The sequence below is a fragment of the Typopeltis vanoorti genome, chromosome 1, assembly GCF_054136105.1.
Source record: "Typopeltis vanoorti isolate ZY-2024b chromosome 1, IOZ_Tvanoo_1.0, whole genome shotgun sequence".
Taxonomy (NCBI): Eukaryota; Metazoa; Arthropoda; class Arachnida; order Uropygi; family Thelyphonidae; genus Typopeltis; species Typopeltis vanoorti.
The window spans coordinates 110,570,725-110,587,702 of NC_143549.1; the positions used below are offsets into that span (position 1 = coordinate 110,570,725).

Sequence of the window (16,978 nt, forward strand, 5' to 3'; positions counted from 1 at the left end):
TTATCTTCGCTACTTTATAAATAGTTGTCCTTTTAACACATGCAGAAATGTAAACTCCACATTACTTGGGATGTTTAGATGACCTGGTGACACACGAGCTGTCAGTAATACGGCAGCATAGTCGGCTGATAATGGGCTGGCGTTTCCGCTCATTAGTTTCCTCAGTTTTCTGTGTGGTGAAACCTCATTTTCTTCATCTTCAAAACCCATCAATAACGCCAACAGAGTGGGCTTCTTACGACACTATACTGTCACCAGCGTCGCCGCCGTAATTCATTACGCTGCTGCTGCCTCGTCCATCTCTCTGGTACAGTAACTTGATTTCTCTCTCTCTCTCTCTCTCTCTCTCTCACACACACACACACACACACACACACACACACACACACACACACACACACACACACACACACACACACACACACACACACACACGCGCACACAAAGTAGTAAATAAGTAACTCCATATATGACTTCCATAATTTACATACTAGACTCCTAATGTACATGCTGTACTTACACTGTACATTTGTGTTCAACACCTAATTAAATAATTATTTTTGTGGAAGATAATCTAATATCATTTAAAATATGCAGCATAATGGATTAAAAGAAACAGGTCATCTCAATCCCTATAGCGTTTTTTTTTTATTAACACTCATTTCAAATGCACTTGATTTTATAACTTATTGTTAGACTAGTTAGTCAAGAAGGTGACACATTTCTCCCTTACTAAAGCAAACAGAGCTATTGTTCATCTTGTACTAATCTTTTGACAAAATAGATAGCCAGCCAAATATGATTTTGAGCGCTATGATACTGGTGGATAGCTACCATACTTGGAAACTCTGAAATATATGGTGGGACGATGAAAACAGAACACAGTATCAAACGAAAGTGTTCACAGGGGAAAATATTAGTCCAATGTAAATTTGTTGATGAGGGAAAAACAAGTCAGAGTTTTATCATGTACATACAACTACTTCGTTATTTATTAATAAATCTACATATATATAAAAATTGAAAAATACTAAAGGTGTTATTAACTTAAATCGTCCTTTATTGTAGCACGAAAACTAAAACTGCTTTACATTTAAATAGCAAATCACATTGTGTAGACCAAAGGATAGATAAAGGAGGGATGTAATATTAAATTCCTTCCTCTTTGAAAGTAACGCATTGTAATAATTTATTTTTCGTTTCTAATGTGAGTTTTTAACACACCATTGGAAAAGTAAAAATCAGCTGGGTTTATTGTGTTTTTTTTTTGTTTTGTAAGGCACACACACACACACACACACACACACACACACACACACACACACACACACACACACACACACACACGGTACATATATTATTATTATTATTATTATTATTATTATTATTATTATTATTATTACAAAAATCTCAGCGAAGCTATGAAAGTAAACCCACTCATCACTGTAGATCCACTTAAAAAATTGCGTCTCCCAAACTATGTTCCGCGGAAAGTGAATAAGTGTTCCATGAAAAATTATCAAAATTAATATGAGCCTGGAATGGTTTTAAATGCTGCGACAAGTTCAAACAAGTTTGAAAATCAGGCGCCCCTCAATTTGCGTGTGGATTGTGCAATAGCACAGCGCACGCTGATTTTGAGTCAGCCGCTCGCGGTTGTCGACACCTCCGAGCGCTAGTGAAGTATGGAGGTATCAATTCTAGAAAACGTGCGGTCACAAGCAAGGCCAATGCGATGCGATGCGTCCTGGTACGCCTGTAGTGTGCGCCGTCACATTTTTGTGATGCGATACAGCCTGCTGCGGTGATAGTGCGCGCTTAGCTTTACATTGAATACGAGACCGATGATATTCAACTCTGACCAAGGCGTTCCGTTAAAATTTCAGGATTTGTGAAGTGTTCCGTCATAGGAAAAGTTTGAGAAACCCTGCTCTATACTATCAACATTTGTAATGTATAAAGTAACAGTTGTTGCAAGGGAAGTCTCTTCAGATTTATTTTGTTTTATTTATTTTTTACAGACTTTTATTCTATATTGATTTTTAGACAGTTCTTAACGTTCTTTTCATTTGAATTCCGCTTACACTGGTTTTAGGTATTTTTACTATTTTTATTATTTTTATTTATATTTTTGAACATTTCTTTTAAAGAATAAAAAGTCAGACGACCGTTTTAGAAGTACGGGAGGGGGAGGTAATCGGAAGCCTCTTTTTTTCCTATTTTTCTATCTCACTCTGTATTTCTTCCTCTGAAACTCTCTGCTGAATGTCGGCTCCATTTTTATGCTCTAAAGGCCAATGATGAAAGGAATATATATATATACTGAAAATTATATATACTGTATATTATTTTTCGAACAATCCAATCAACACCGAAATAAGCGCACTCATGCCTCCATTAAGCGAGATAACTTCACAAACATGCATGCCTAAAGCGGGATTTGAACTGCAGCATGTCCTATATAAGGTATTACACATAAATAAGTTCTTCCAGATTTTTTTCTTTTCCTCCCCTTGTTTGATTTAAATCCATCATAATGAAATAGATGAAAAATGCTTATGCTAAATCAAATACTACACTGTTTGCAGCGAAGTAACTAGCTTCTTACAAACTTGATACTCTAAAAAAAAAAAAAAAAAACTTGATACTGAGAGGAAAGTTAATACTATCTTATCTAATGTCTGCTATGGTAAATTGAGTGTTTATTTTGTGAGAAGAAAAACTTCTCCATTTCTGTATGTGACCGGGTGACTCATCTTCAGCTGCAAACCTTCTTGACAAAGGTACTTCGCGTCCTAGAAGAGATTCAAACTTAGGTCTTTCCAAACGAAGGTCATGGTCTATACGAACTGATATTAGTAGGCTATGTTTTTATCACAATTTTATTACAATTTTTATTACTTCCAGTCATTTTGTCCAAGATTCTTCTTAAAAATTAAAAAAAAAAAAAAAAGATTCTCAGACAAAATGTGCGAAAGTTTTTCTCGAAGGAAACTTCCACTCCCCACAATTACATTTTTGCACGTCTTGGCTGATACTGTCTTAGATAGTATATCTTAGATCTTATCTGAAATCATATCTCAAATCGAGAAATTTAAGCACTGCATACCTGAAATATGATCAAGTGTAAATAAACTCATTACGTCAGTGTCTAGTTATCACTTGATTTTTCTTTCTTTCTCCCCCCCCCCTTTTTTTTTAGCTTAGTCTTAAACTGACTGTAATGAGATTAAGATGACACATGATCCATTTTGGCTCCACTTAATTTAGCATATCCTGCATTCTCTTTTTCAAATAAAGATGACAAAAAAAGAGCATCTTCAACTTGTTTATTGGGCTGAGAACTTCGATACTTTCTCTCTTGTATTTGGTTGACAAACCAACGAAAAACTTAGGAATAGATGGTTATGTCTATTCTTGGAGATGAGAAAAAAACTTATATTTTCAAGTATAAAGTTGTTGTCTTTTTTTTTTTTTTTAATTGAAATACTTGTACTTCTATGAACACTCATCAAAATACTTATATTTTCGCGAGATAATCAGTACATTTACGCCAAATTTTACGTTATAGGTACTGAAAGGTAATTTGAGCTTACATTAACTGCTGCCACGACCACATTTTTTTTTCAAAAACAAATTCAGGCTTATCTGAGCTGCACCCCTTTGGAGCTCCAATATTCGAATGCTAATCACATGATGATTTTGATAAGCAACTTTTAGGTATTTAGCGAAACTTTTAGTGAAAAAAACACATTGATTTACACATTAATTTAATCAAAATAAAAATAAAACACATTGATTTAATAAGGAAAACTAGAGACGTCTTATCAAAAAATTGTAAATCATGTTTTGTGAAAATCTTGTGGTCGTGGCAGCAGTGAATGTAGCTCAAATTACCTTTCAGTACCTATAACGTAAAATTTGGCGTAAATGTTACTGATTATCTCGTGAAAATATAAGTATTTTGATGAGTGTTCATAGAAGTATAAGTATTTCAATTAAAAAAAAACGACAGCAACTTTATACTTGAAAATATAAGTTTTTTTCTATTATAAGATAATCTTATATACAGAGCCGGCGCTAGGGTCTTTGCCGCCCGCATGCAATTTCTATTTAGACTCCCCTGTAACGATCCGGGCGTGTGTGGTTCTTTTACGATAATCTTCTTCTTTCACTATGCGTTATTATTTATTTATTTTTTTTTTTTCACTATCATGTTAGTACCACTCCCAACTGACCGGTTGCCTGGTGTGGGGGGAGATATTTTTGACTGTAGAAGCGTATGTTCACGGGGCCGGTTTGTCTACTTGCGGGATGAAAAACGCCAGATAAACTAGCGGAAAAAATCCTACTTCCCGCGCCCAAGACCGGCTAACTTGGCTATGGCAGATCCTCAAAATTCCTCACATCTTCAACGGGAATCGAACCTGGGACACTCCTTCCCCAGGAATGGTTGCCAAGCGCAAAGCCACCAGGCTAACCACGCGGACTGGCTCTTTTACAATAATAAAAATTTAAATTATTTGAGATTTCTTAAGTAAATTTTGACAGAACAGCCACACGCTGGTTCGTTAAATGTAATGTACCGGGGGTGTTGACTAGGCAGAATAATCGTTAAAAAACCCGAATATTCAAAAAATTCTCAAAAGTTAAAGCAAATTTTGATAAAGCCACTTCACTTTAATCGTTGAATATAATGATACAGGGATTATAGCCCTCTCACCGACCCGAATCGCTAACAAAATTAAAATGAATTTTAATTAAAGTTAGAATTTATTTGAACTAAAGTTTTAAAAATTCTTGCATTTTACAAGTTACTAAATTCTTAGTAACTTGTAAAAATTGTTTAATAATTTTTATAAGTGGAACTATCTTTTAGGAAAATAAAAGAAACTCAAGATAGATGAGAAAATAAGAAAAGAATTCAGAAATAATTAGAACATTTAATACAAGTATTAAAAAAAAAACGCCTTTACAGAATAACAGAAAATAAATTAAATTGCATAAATATACTTGAAATTTTTTAAATTAAAATTTTAGGGTTTTTGATTTCATATTCACAAAATTAGAAATAATGGTATTAACGTCTAATTCCGCACATACATCATTTTCAATAGCTATTAACGCCAAACTAACAACTTTTTTTTTGTGACATACTTGTTCTTAAGTAGATTTTAATCAATTTCAACTTGGAAAAGGAACGTTCACCGCTCGCTACACTAACAGGTAAGGTTAATAGTATTCTTGAAGCAATTGAAAAGTTAGGGAAAGATAAATTATTGGACACAATAAAATTAAGAATATCGAAATGGTTTTGAATATTTAAATTATCCTTCCGAAAAATATCCCGGAAAGCACATAACTCGTCATATAGTTTGCATTTACGTCATTATTGTCGCCGTCCTTCAAGAGAATCTCTAAATCTTCACAATTTTTTCGTAAATCTTCGTTATTAATTTGTAGTAATCTGTACAAGAAATTGAAATTATCATAATCTGTTTTTAGTTGTTCAAAACGTTCTATTAACGAACACATTGCAACTTCTAGAAGTGTATAAAACACATTCACTCTAAATTTACTTCTGGCGATTGTGGCGTTTCGTCATGATACTCGTAGTCAAATTGTCGTGTCTTCTTTCGTCGTCGAACTTCCGTACCAGTTTTAAATTCTTGTTCTCCATCCACCTCTTCACTCAGTTCTTTTGCCGTTTTTAGAACTTCTTTAAATTTGTATCTGATCGATACTCTTGTAAGAATATTTTTAAGTTTTCGATAGATTCTAAAGCAAGTGTAATGTTCATATTTTTGTCTTGAAGTATTTTACTCCTCACAGGGTTTATTCTGTTAAGTAAATCATGCCAAGTTATAAGAGAGCAAATAAATTTGTAGTACTTTGTTTTAGCACATAATGTTTGTGCTTCATGCTGAGTTTCTTTATTAAAATTTTCATTATTTAAAATTTCAAAAAGTGCATCGTAAATTTCTCCTAACTGAAATCGTAGAGGACGGATTGCATTAATTTTACTTTCCTATCTCGTTTCTGATGGCTGTTTCAATGTTAAATTTTTTACTAACTTTAAAAGGATTGCCCAATGTTTGTGAGAGAATGAAAAGAAATTGTATATTTCTTGAATAATTGCAAAGAAACTAATTGTATCTGCATTCACTTTGGCTGCATCGTTAATGATTAAATTTAAAGTATGAGCAGCGCATGCCACGTAAAAATCTCGAATATTTTTGTTCAAAAGCAAATTTTGGAGCCCATATTTTTTCCTTTCATATTTTCCCCATTGTCATACCCTTGACCTCGCATGTCTTCAATGGGAATGTTCTATTTTTCCAGTTGTTCCATTATTGTTGCACTTAAACCACGTCCTGTGGAATCTGATATATCTGCAAAACCTAAAAAGTTTTCCCTGATCTTGACAATTCCATTGTCACAGGAAACAAAGCGAATAATAATGGTCATTTGTTTCTGTTTTACTTGCATCAGGTGTGCAGTCTAAAATTAGGGAATAATATTTAGATTTTCGAATTGATAATAAAATTGTATCCCTGATTGCGTTACTTAAAGTTTCCAATATTTCATTTTGACTGTCTTTACTCAAATAGTGTACTCTATTGTTTCGTTGTAGGGCCTTTTCAACATGATTTTCCATAACGGGATCAAACTTCGCAAACAGTTCGAGTAATTTTAAAAAATGGCCGTTATTCCTTTCATATAATTTATCAGGTGATCCGCGAAAAGCTAAATTTTGGCTACCAAGGAATTTTATAATTTCAATCAAGCGTTCTAAAACACTCGTCCAATGTTTCTTTTCCATTTCATATATGCTTTGAGTCTGGTAATCAATAGTAGTTTTTTTTTTTTTTTTTAATTTTTATCAAGTTCCTTCCATTTTAAGAAATTTTTCATGTGAGTTAAACTAGTCTCATATCTATGCAAAGTTGTACTTACATTTCTCCAGTCGTTATAACCTACTACAAGACTACTTGATTCAGTAGGTGCGAAAAGTTTGTTACAAAAGCAAAAAACAGAATTTAAAGTTTCGGAATAAATGAGCCGTGTTCTTGACACGAGCTCCCCGTTTTCCATTTTTCTATTATAATACGTGTCGCCAAATTTACGACCATATGTATCTCTGGGATATATTATATTTTTCTTTTGAACAGGCCCCAACTCGTAATTTTCATCAATATTTCCCCATTCACCTGGATATTCTAAATTTACAGAGACTAACAATGTGTCAGTTTCATGGTCAACTGCAACTAAATCTTCTCCTAACTGTTTTTCACTTAAATCATGCGTCTTGTTATCTTGTTCAATAGTTGCAATAGTACTTTCATGAAAACTGGATGATGTGCACGGTTCTTCAACTCTGATTTCTGATGTATCGAGTTGGTTACAATCTGCATCAGAATATTTTAATATTTTAACAAATTTATTGAGCCCCAGTTTGTTTCTTAACATCTGCTTCTTTCGCAGCATGACACTTACGATTTTGTACACCGGATAACTTTTTTTTTAATTTTTGATTCCATTTCTATTTTATACCCACAAGAAATTATTACACAACACGACACAGAGACGAAATAATAGTCCGTACTGCGCTACTGTCAGTAGCCTACTGAGATGCGTACCACATGAATGGTTAACTAGCAACAAATGTTTTCTACAAAAATTCGTTTCTGCGTATAAAAACCGTTCACCGTTTCACTTTAGACAGACACAACATCTGCAGGCAAGCATTTAGCCCTGTTTTCGCAAAATTGTAAACAGCCGGCTGATCAAAGAGGCGGCAATATACAATTTTTTAAAAATTTTTATTCGGTATTTATTTTAATATTGATTATTCTAAGAATTTTTTGTTTTTATGATAAAAATTTTGTTTCTTACAAAGGAACTTATGAACCGTGCTCCGGCGGCGGCGCCCCCTTCGTAGCGACGCCCGCATGCACCGCATGCCCGCTTCCGCCGGCCCTGCTTATATACTTCTAGCTTGAATTATCTTATTTTCACATGCTAGAAATAACGTCAGTCGAGAAATATAACATCAAATTGTGCTTGCTGCATAAAATTCCTTAATGTAGAAGATTCAAGAGCTTAGGTGGGTTCAAGTGGGGGGGAAAATCTCGAAATCTCAAGTGGTCCATTGAAAATGTGTTAGGGGATCTCAAAACCTATTTCTGAGATTAACATTTCTTACAGAAAGTATATTCTGGTGTAACTGACTTTTTGAACTTTCTTAATAAACTTTCAATTGGCCACTTGAGATCTCAAAAACGTTTTTTTGGGCCCACAGAACTCCTGCTTTCGAGTGATAAACAACCTTCTGATTAAGAATATTACATCAAATCTGGCTTTATCAGTTTATTAAACTCTGCGAATGCTAATCACATCACGATTTGTTCTACTACATCGAACCACCACTTCCACGTATTATGGAATGATATTTGAATACTCCATTTTATTTGTGTTTCTGTTACAGCTCACCAGCTTTTTTTTTTTGCATACCTTTTAGTGGCTCGGTAGGTGCTAAAAAAACCACCATACACACGCGACTTCGAAAGAAAAATGTAGATGAGAGGAATGAGAACGATGACATGTCTGGGAGTGACAAATGGACAACTTTAGATGACATAATGAGATAACGCATTTCGTTCCAAACTTCCCTTCCCAGCAATCCAGAGTGTTACTTACAGAATGCCATCTGTGGCTGGGTGACATTTAGTTTCCGGTGACCTTTTATCCCTTTCAATACGCAATAACAGGGTGTTCGTGTCGTGAGAGATATCACTTCTTGCTACTGTTGCTATTGGTTCTTTACTTTGCAGTCGACAAGTAGTTTATATCGTCGTCCCCATCCAATCCCCCCCCTCCCTCAGAAAAGGAAGGCGACAGTTGAGCTGTGATCTTTTATATCATATTATATTAACTTATTAAATTCAGTAATTACGTCATCTCAGATTTGTAAAAAATGCAGTTAGCATCCACTCAAACAATTTCAAGTGATGGAAAGACGCTGAAGAGCTCTTATTATGTCATAAGGGTACATACAGTCGATTAATCACTTTACTGCTGTTAGCAGTTATGCTGTTTCTATGGTTTCCATGAATGATGATACATGAGCTGCTTGAGATAAAAAAAATGAAAAAAAAAAACCTTTTCTACTACACTCTAGTTATAAGCAAATCTTCAGCTTCATTTCATTTGGAATCAGTTATTTTGAATTGGAGGCAGGAAAACAGGAAGTTTGCCGTTCTGTAAATACTGCTATGTAAATCTTTTTTGAAATCAATGCAATTGAAGGCACTTCAACGAAATCAAGTAAACAAAGTTGAAAAGAAAGTGGGATGGGAATTGGTATTTATAGATTAGAACTTTCTTAGGACCTAAGGTTCTCAAAGACCAAGAAACTTTTAAAGAAAAGAAAATATTGACTTGCGCAGTAAGGTTCTTTTTTCTAAAAATGATAAAAAAGAGATAGAGAAATTATGTTCTTTTTTAAAAAAAAAATATACATATAGGTAAATTTTAGAATATCCAACGAGAAATATAAAAATTATAATTTTTTTTCCCGTTTTATAGGTGAATATTATCGAATTATTCTTACCTAAGATTGGGAATCTAAAGTGTTTTTTAAGACCCCATTTTGGACTCAATCTCAGCAACTGCTGCTTGCTATTCAAGAGTAGAAATAAGTGATTTAAATTTTAAATCTACGATTGGCATTCTGAATATAAATCTGAAGTTTAAAAATAGAAAAGTTTAATCATATTGGATCTATTGAAATAATCCGAGTTGAGTAGACGATTTGAGAATACATACTACGCATCGCATATGACCTGTGACTGAGCATCTACAATGATCGCCTAATTCATTAGTAGTATAGAAATAGAAGACACAACACAACATAAATAAAAAAAATGAATTTTAATTAGGAAAAGATTTTTGAAAATTTTCTAGTGTTTTTTCTCCTTTTTCTTTTTTTTTGGGGGGGGGGGGGCAGGGCCCCTTTCCCCCCTCTGGGTGCGCCACTGACCCATCTTCAGTATAAATTGTTTGCTTTCTTATTTAGCTTGGATTGGTTGAAAACTGGACATACTAGAATAACTGACCGTGAAATACAAGATGAGAAATACAGTGTCACAAGGTCTGTAACATTGTCATCATGACTCGTGTGAAAACGCATTGTTTTCTCGCAATGTTAGTAAAATACGTGAACTGTAAGTTGCTTCATTTATAACCATAAGTGAATTGAATTCTTTTAAATTTCTTCAGCATATTTTTATAAAACGTGTCAATTGTAATTATCGTTTTTGAAATCGTATTAAGTGGAATATGATTAAGAAAATGTCCCAGCGTCTTTAAAAATAGTAATATATCGTGATTATATCATATTCGGATTTTTATTTTCTTGAGAAAAAGATCTACAACTTGAGCGTGATGTCCTGTTTTATGTTTCGTTATGTGGAAACAAAGCACTTCAGTTTTCTATTTGAAACAAAACAAAACAAAAAAAAAAAAACCTACAGATTTCTTTTGAACAGAAAACTTAAAAACAATTAAAAGGCAATGATTTTTTAAATCAGCTTCTAATGACAAAACTTGAATGCAAACATTGAAATTTGCAATCTAACCATCACTACAACGAACAGAATGATATTGGAAAAGTCTATGGACATTTTAATATTTCTATTTTAATCGAGTTTGTGCGATATTTGAATATTGTAAAAATGGAGGAAATCACATCGCTGTATTGTCCTTTTACAAGAACATCGAAATGGTGTTGAGGTTACTATCTAGTCACAAAACTCCAAAAAATGGTATTACTATTGAAAATACGAAATGGCCTATGAAAACTCTAAGGGGGAAATCCTACTTAAAGTTCTAGAGAAGATCCCCTGAGAACTTGCAATAGTGTTCCTACAAACCGCAGTTACACTGGCAAGAATATTTTTAAAAAAATGTATTAACTCTTATATTTGAGAAAAAAAGAAACGGAGCTACATGCGGCAATGTACCTATGGGAGTTGTTATTTAGAATTACGGCCGAAACAGCTAATGCTGCGACCAGTTTCATGTTTGCAAGATGCAAACATAAATTTCTCAGAGAGGAACCCTAACGTATACGTATCAGACTAGCTGTTTTGTATCAGAGACGATATCAAATCCTAGAAATTCTATATATTTATATTCTTCATGGATTCATTGTAACATTCATTGTAAGTACATGGACTTCTGTTAAGATGTATGCATCATTTAAACATACATAATCAATTTCTTTTAAAGCAAGACTTACCAGTGTCAATGCCAGAGCAATTCAATCAAATTGTGAACAATTGGATAGAGTCGAGTTGGTCTGTAATGACGATCAAAGCAACTAAGGCGATGGAGACAAGTGTCTTTTGTCTGTTAAATTGCGTGTGGTGTTCTCGCCGGTTGACATGTTTTGTGGGATGTTTTTACATTCCACAGGAAGAAAAAATACTGCTATCTCAGTAAAACCGACTAATTCATCTTTGCCATTTGATTGTTATTATTTACTTAAAAAGAAAGGAATCAAACTGCTGCCATGAAACAAAAGTTCTCATGTTTTCATTCCAGTTCAAATGCGACATTTTTTTTTAAGAAATACAAATCATTTTGCTCTCTCTCTCTCTGAGTTTCAAACTTTCCTCTGAATCATGCGCATCGAAAGTTATGTATGACTGAGTGGATCAATGGTGAAAAAAAATTAAAAAAAAAATCCAATCTCAATCTTGTTGCCTTGTTTAGTTCTGTTATTTCGTACACTGATATTAAGATTTTCAGTGACAGGCAAATGAAATCAAACTGAACTATAAAAACTCCAAAAGTGGCCTAACTGCTGTTGTTTCCCCTTCTCCCCACGACTACTTTTATTGAATATTAAATACTTTTGAGTGGCCTCTTTTATGCTGTTGGAGTTCCACTTAAGGGACCCGACTACCAACCTTGTATACAACTACTGGTCTTATGCAGGTGTGCAGAGATGTTGCTTAATATCTCTTTAACATTTTTCAATAAATAGATAAATAGTGCATTAGTTGCACAAACGTTTTTACTCAGGATGTCATTTTTTGATATCCAGCTTATTCGCTACTTTATTATTTTTTTATAATTGGAACTATAGCCAAGAACGGTTGGCAATAAATCGCAGCTTGACAACATATTTGAAAGTTGGTTTGGGAAAATGGTGTTTTTAAATTTTGTTTCTAGAACTCAGTTTGTGTATTGGAAATTCTAAGAAACCTAGGATATTATCTGTCTTCTTTTCTTGAAAAACAGATCTCTTTCATTTTGTTTACGACTTGATAACATTTTGTTTACGACTTGAAAGCAAAACTAAGGACTTTGGTACGCTGTACTAATCTGAAAATAGCTTCATCGAAACTATTCAGCATATATAGAAGTAATTCACGGCACCGGCTTCCTTAATGAATGGTTAGGAGTAAGAATTTACTATAAACTCAAAATTCAGTTTGTTATTTTTTCTTCTTCTTTTTTCCATCACATATTTTAGGCCAAGTGGCTTGTTCCAGTCTCATGCCATCGCTTTCTTGGTATTCCAGTTCTTTTTTCCCATTTATTTTATATCCATATAGTATTTTTGGCAGTTTGCTGTTGTCCATTCGATTTAGATGTTTTTAGCCATTTTTGTTTATATTTGCTTATATAATAACTAATTGGTTTTATATTCAAGGATTGTAAAATTTCATCATTTGCTTTATGGTCACACTTGGTATATTGAACTGTTTTTCTATTTTTTTATTTTTCTGAGAAATTTCACTTCTGCTGTTTGAATTTGTTTTTTATTCTTCTTCTTTTATGGTCCATGTTTCACTTCCATATAATAAAGTTGGTTTATAATTGGAATTATAGCTAAGAACGGTTGGTTTAATAAAGTTTGTTTTTGTGCTAGGGGTGATTGATGGAACTGTAATCCAAGAGAGTAATGAGGCTAGGGACTTGGTAGTGTTGGTGGATAGAGAGTTGAAGTTCAGAGCGCATATTGCTAAGTTGTCCAAGATAGCGCATAGGTTTACGTGGCTATTGAAGAACACACTAACATGCAGAGATAAAAAGTTATTATTCCTCTTTATACGGCGTTGATACGTCCACATTTAAAGTACTGTGCCCAGGTCTGGTCCTATGGATTCCTTGGAGATGAGGAAATGGTAGAAAAGATTCACAGGCGAGTGACCAAGTTTGTGAGTGGTGTAAGGAATGCTCCCTACATTGAGAGAGATTGAGAATTTGTGGGTTACAGAAGTTGGTTGATAGATGGAGAAAAGGGGGATATGATAGAAATATTTAAGTTACTAAAAGATTTTTATCAGATTGATGCAGGGGAAATATTTTAGCAGTAGGATAGTGGTGGAAGAACAAGAGATCATCCCTGGAAATTAAGGAAGAGTGTGATTAACAAGGGTGTGAGGACTAGATTTTTTCGCTTGGGGAGTGGTAAATGAATGGAATGCTTTGCCTGATCAGTTGTGAGTGCTTCGTCTGTCAATGAGTTCAAGAAAAGGTATGAGAGATATTGGTGGAGAGTTTGGGTCTCCCGCGATGAGTTTACTGATTCCATGGAGATGGCCTTATAATAATAATAATAATAATAATAATATGTTATTTATTATGTCGTTTACTTTAACATAATTTGCTATTTTAATATATATATATATATATATATTTATTTATTTATCATCATATGATGGATCACTTCCTAGATATTTGAAGGTATTCCTTTGAATGTCATCATTTTTGTCTTTACTTTTGATATTCTCATATTATGTTGGTCTGAAATTTCATTTAATGATTTTATTGATCTTTGTAAATCATCTTCTGATGTAGCTAATATAATTTGATTATCTTCAAATAATAATTTTCTCTTTTTAATACTTAATTTTATAATGCATAAAAATATTAAAAACTGAAATAAGAAATAAAATCTGGTTTATAATTTTACTTTCGAATTTTAAATTAGCATAAATAGTTTCGAACAGCGTTTCTTAAACTTTTCGAGGCTGTGGAACCTTACGTAAAAATATTTCTTTTGCGCGGAACCCATACAAAAATTTTCCTAAAAAATTATCGGAAAGAAATTATGACAATCAGTGGAGGATCTTCAGATCTAGTGCGAGTTATAAATGACTGTGCTCTAGCAAACGAACCACTTCAAGCTTTCGGGTTGCACGGAACACAGTTTAAGAACCACTGATCTAGATCACGTTCAATATTTGGTCATCACGTGAATCAAATGTTTCGTTCTCTCTCTGCTTTACTCCCCCGAAATTTCGAATTTTTAGATGTGATACTGACGGTTGAAATATTTACGCCATTAGATTTTTGGTTTTCGGAATTGAATATTTTATAGCCTCGATGATATCCAGCTGATAAACATTACCAAAAACCAAAGAAATTCGAAGAATAGGCAAACTCTGCCTGACTTAATGTTTCAATGCCATTCGTCTGACCCCCAATATTTGATCTGCTCTTTAGCAGAGACATCCGTTGTCATAGTAACTCCAATTTTTTCCCCTCTCCTTCTAAAGCAGATGCTTTTTCGCACTTCGATGATGTCGGCACGGTTTTCATTTGGTGACGGCAGAAGGAGAAAGTCAGAACGGCGGTGAAAAGGCGAAGGAAAAAGGAGAGCGAGGGGGGGGGAGAGGATGAACCTAGATCGAGTAAAGAACGAGGGACAGGCCAATTAAGAACGCACTAACAAGGAAGCTACAGTTTCAGGCAGGTCGACAACAGTGATTAATTACCGACTGTAAGCGGTTTTAAATTGCTGACAGACTGGAACCGCGAGGAGCCTCCTCACGGGCCAAAATAGCTGCCTAATGATGTACGATGTGGCGGGAAGGATTAAAAAAAATCCTGTTTATTAACATTCGTTTAAAAGGTTACGAAACGCTGAAGCCACAGCGTTGCTAACGAGTTAGGGGAGTGACTAGCCGAGTTTAATTGCCCATTTCATATTTCTGACAGTCCTTAATCACCGCTTAAAGGCGATTTATCAGGCGGGACATGTCGGCAGTCGGAGTGTCCGCAACTTACGGCAAATAGGCCAAGTGCTACCACATATACCAAGACCGGGACTTGCCGACAGTAGGGCCGTCCCCTGGCGGAAGGAGGAGCTTTTGACATCAGCACATGAATGCGATGTTTCCTTAGATTAGCTCCGGATGCGTTACGAGGTGTTAATGTCGGAAGGCGAACACTCCTGGCGATCAACTTGCAAGGGGAAAGCGACAAATGGCTCTTAGGATTTGTACAGAGCGAACGTCCAGTGGTCATTAAGACCACCCGCTGAGGAAAAGAACGTCATGCAGACCCCTGCTAAACCTTTCAAGTCAACTGACTTTTGTATAGAAAGTCTTCTCAGTAGTCCTCACAGACCTGTTAAGGATGGCGTAGTACAGAACTCTTGGCCAAATACGCGCTGTTTAGAGAGAAACGCACGTGGAGAGTTGACCTTTCCAGGGTCATCCAACAGTGGTAGTCCGGTGACAAGGTATCTCTTTCCTCCTCCTGTTCTTCTGGAAGACGACAGTCAAGCGATGCGCGCTCCATTAACAAGAGGGGACCGTCCAGAAGCGTTATCAGGATGTCATGCACACCTGGCGTTGAGAGCGGAAGACTGTAGCCATGACGAAGAAACCGATCACTGTGCTGAAGAAGGTAAGTTCCGGTACTGTATTAGTTGCTCACGTGAAATATGTGTAATGAATGAAAGCTTTTATCATTAAAAGCTGTAGTAACTGCATTCGCGTGTAATGTTAAAACTGTATTTAGGTTTGAAAATTCGTCTCAAACTACGTCGGAAGCACAAGTACGATTTTTATGTGAAGAATTCAGTTTGAATTCATCGTCCAAAGAGAGAGCAACTCATTTATTCCTTCCCATACTTGGCAATGTCTGCTTGAAGAAATAAAATAACCGAACAGTTAGATGAACTACATTGAAAGATCTTTGATAAGAACGAACAGTTAATGCAAGTTAACACAATATTAGAAGCAAGAACTGTAAACTCTGTATAATTACACCTCGAGGTATTTATAGGTCGAAAAGTACTTGCATAACTGAAATATCTACACAACTACTGACATTTCAACCAGTCTAATGCCAACTAATTAATTACGATCATTTAATTTGAAAAATGAGCATTGTTAGTAACCTGAACCAATATCAATAGAAATAAGAATAGGAAAAGAACTCTGCCTTCCATGGATATCTAAAAATAATGGATAGCCAAATGTGTTTTATTTACTTGTGATGTCAGAAGAATAGCCAAATAAATGATACGAGAAGTGTGTGTTAGAGGAGGAATGATTCAAAGTCAGTGCTGAGTTCAGGGAATAGTACTGATCTGTCAGAGGATGCAACATTCTCAGAAATGAGGAGGGAAATGATGCAAAGAAATAGCTCAGTCGGCAATATTTGAATGTAGAATAATGTGTACTGGATACAGTTTTTTTTGGGGGGGGGGATAGTTTAAGAATTCTGCTATTTTTATTCACGAGTTCAGTTAGATTAGAAATGAATAGAAGACTTACTGCATATACTGTTTAGTAATCCTTCAGATTATAATTTTTTAAAATTTATTATAAGTTCAGATTTTATCATGGTAATTTGAAGATGATTTATCCAATTTCAGATGGGAAAGAAAACAGACGATACAACTATATTGTTTCGATTTCTTTCCTGTGCAACATGCAATCCAACCAGACAACACATACCATTTTTAAATACAACACGATGATCATAGCCATTCCTCATTTAAAAAAAAAACATTCCAAATCATTCAGAAATCGCTGTAATGTAAATGATATTGCGACTCTGCTTTGTTTCACACTTTTCTCGATATTTATCCATTGTATTATTTCATGACATCTGCCTCTATGCTCTGGAACAGCCTTCCTGACATAGTATTCTCCAATGACAAAAA

At 34.7% G+C, this 16,978-nt stretch overlaps 1 protein-coding gene across 1 annotated transcript in view; it reads left to right on the forward strand.

Annotated features, from left to right (window-relative positions):
* Positions 1 to 15,228: 15,228 nt before the first annotated feature.
* Positions 15,229 to 16,978, forward strand: part of LOC150110312 (barH-like 1 homeobox protein) — a 48,142-nt gene continuing 46,392 nt past the window's right edge. Inside the window, exon 1 of the mRNA XM_090392817.1 lies at positions 15,229 to 15,711. Within this exon, the coding sequence (XP_090248943.1) occupies positions 15,357 to 15,711 (355 nt within the window). The 5' untranslated portion in view covers positions 15,229 to 15,356. The remainder of the gene's footprint in view (positions 15,712 to 16,978) is intronic.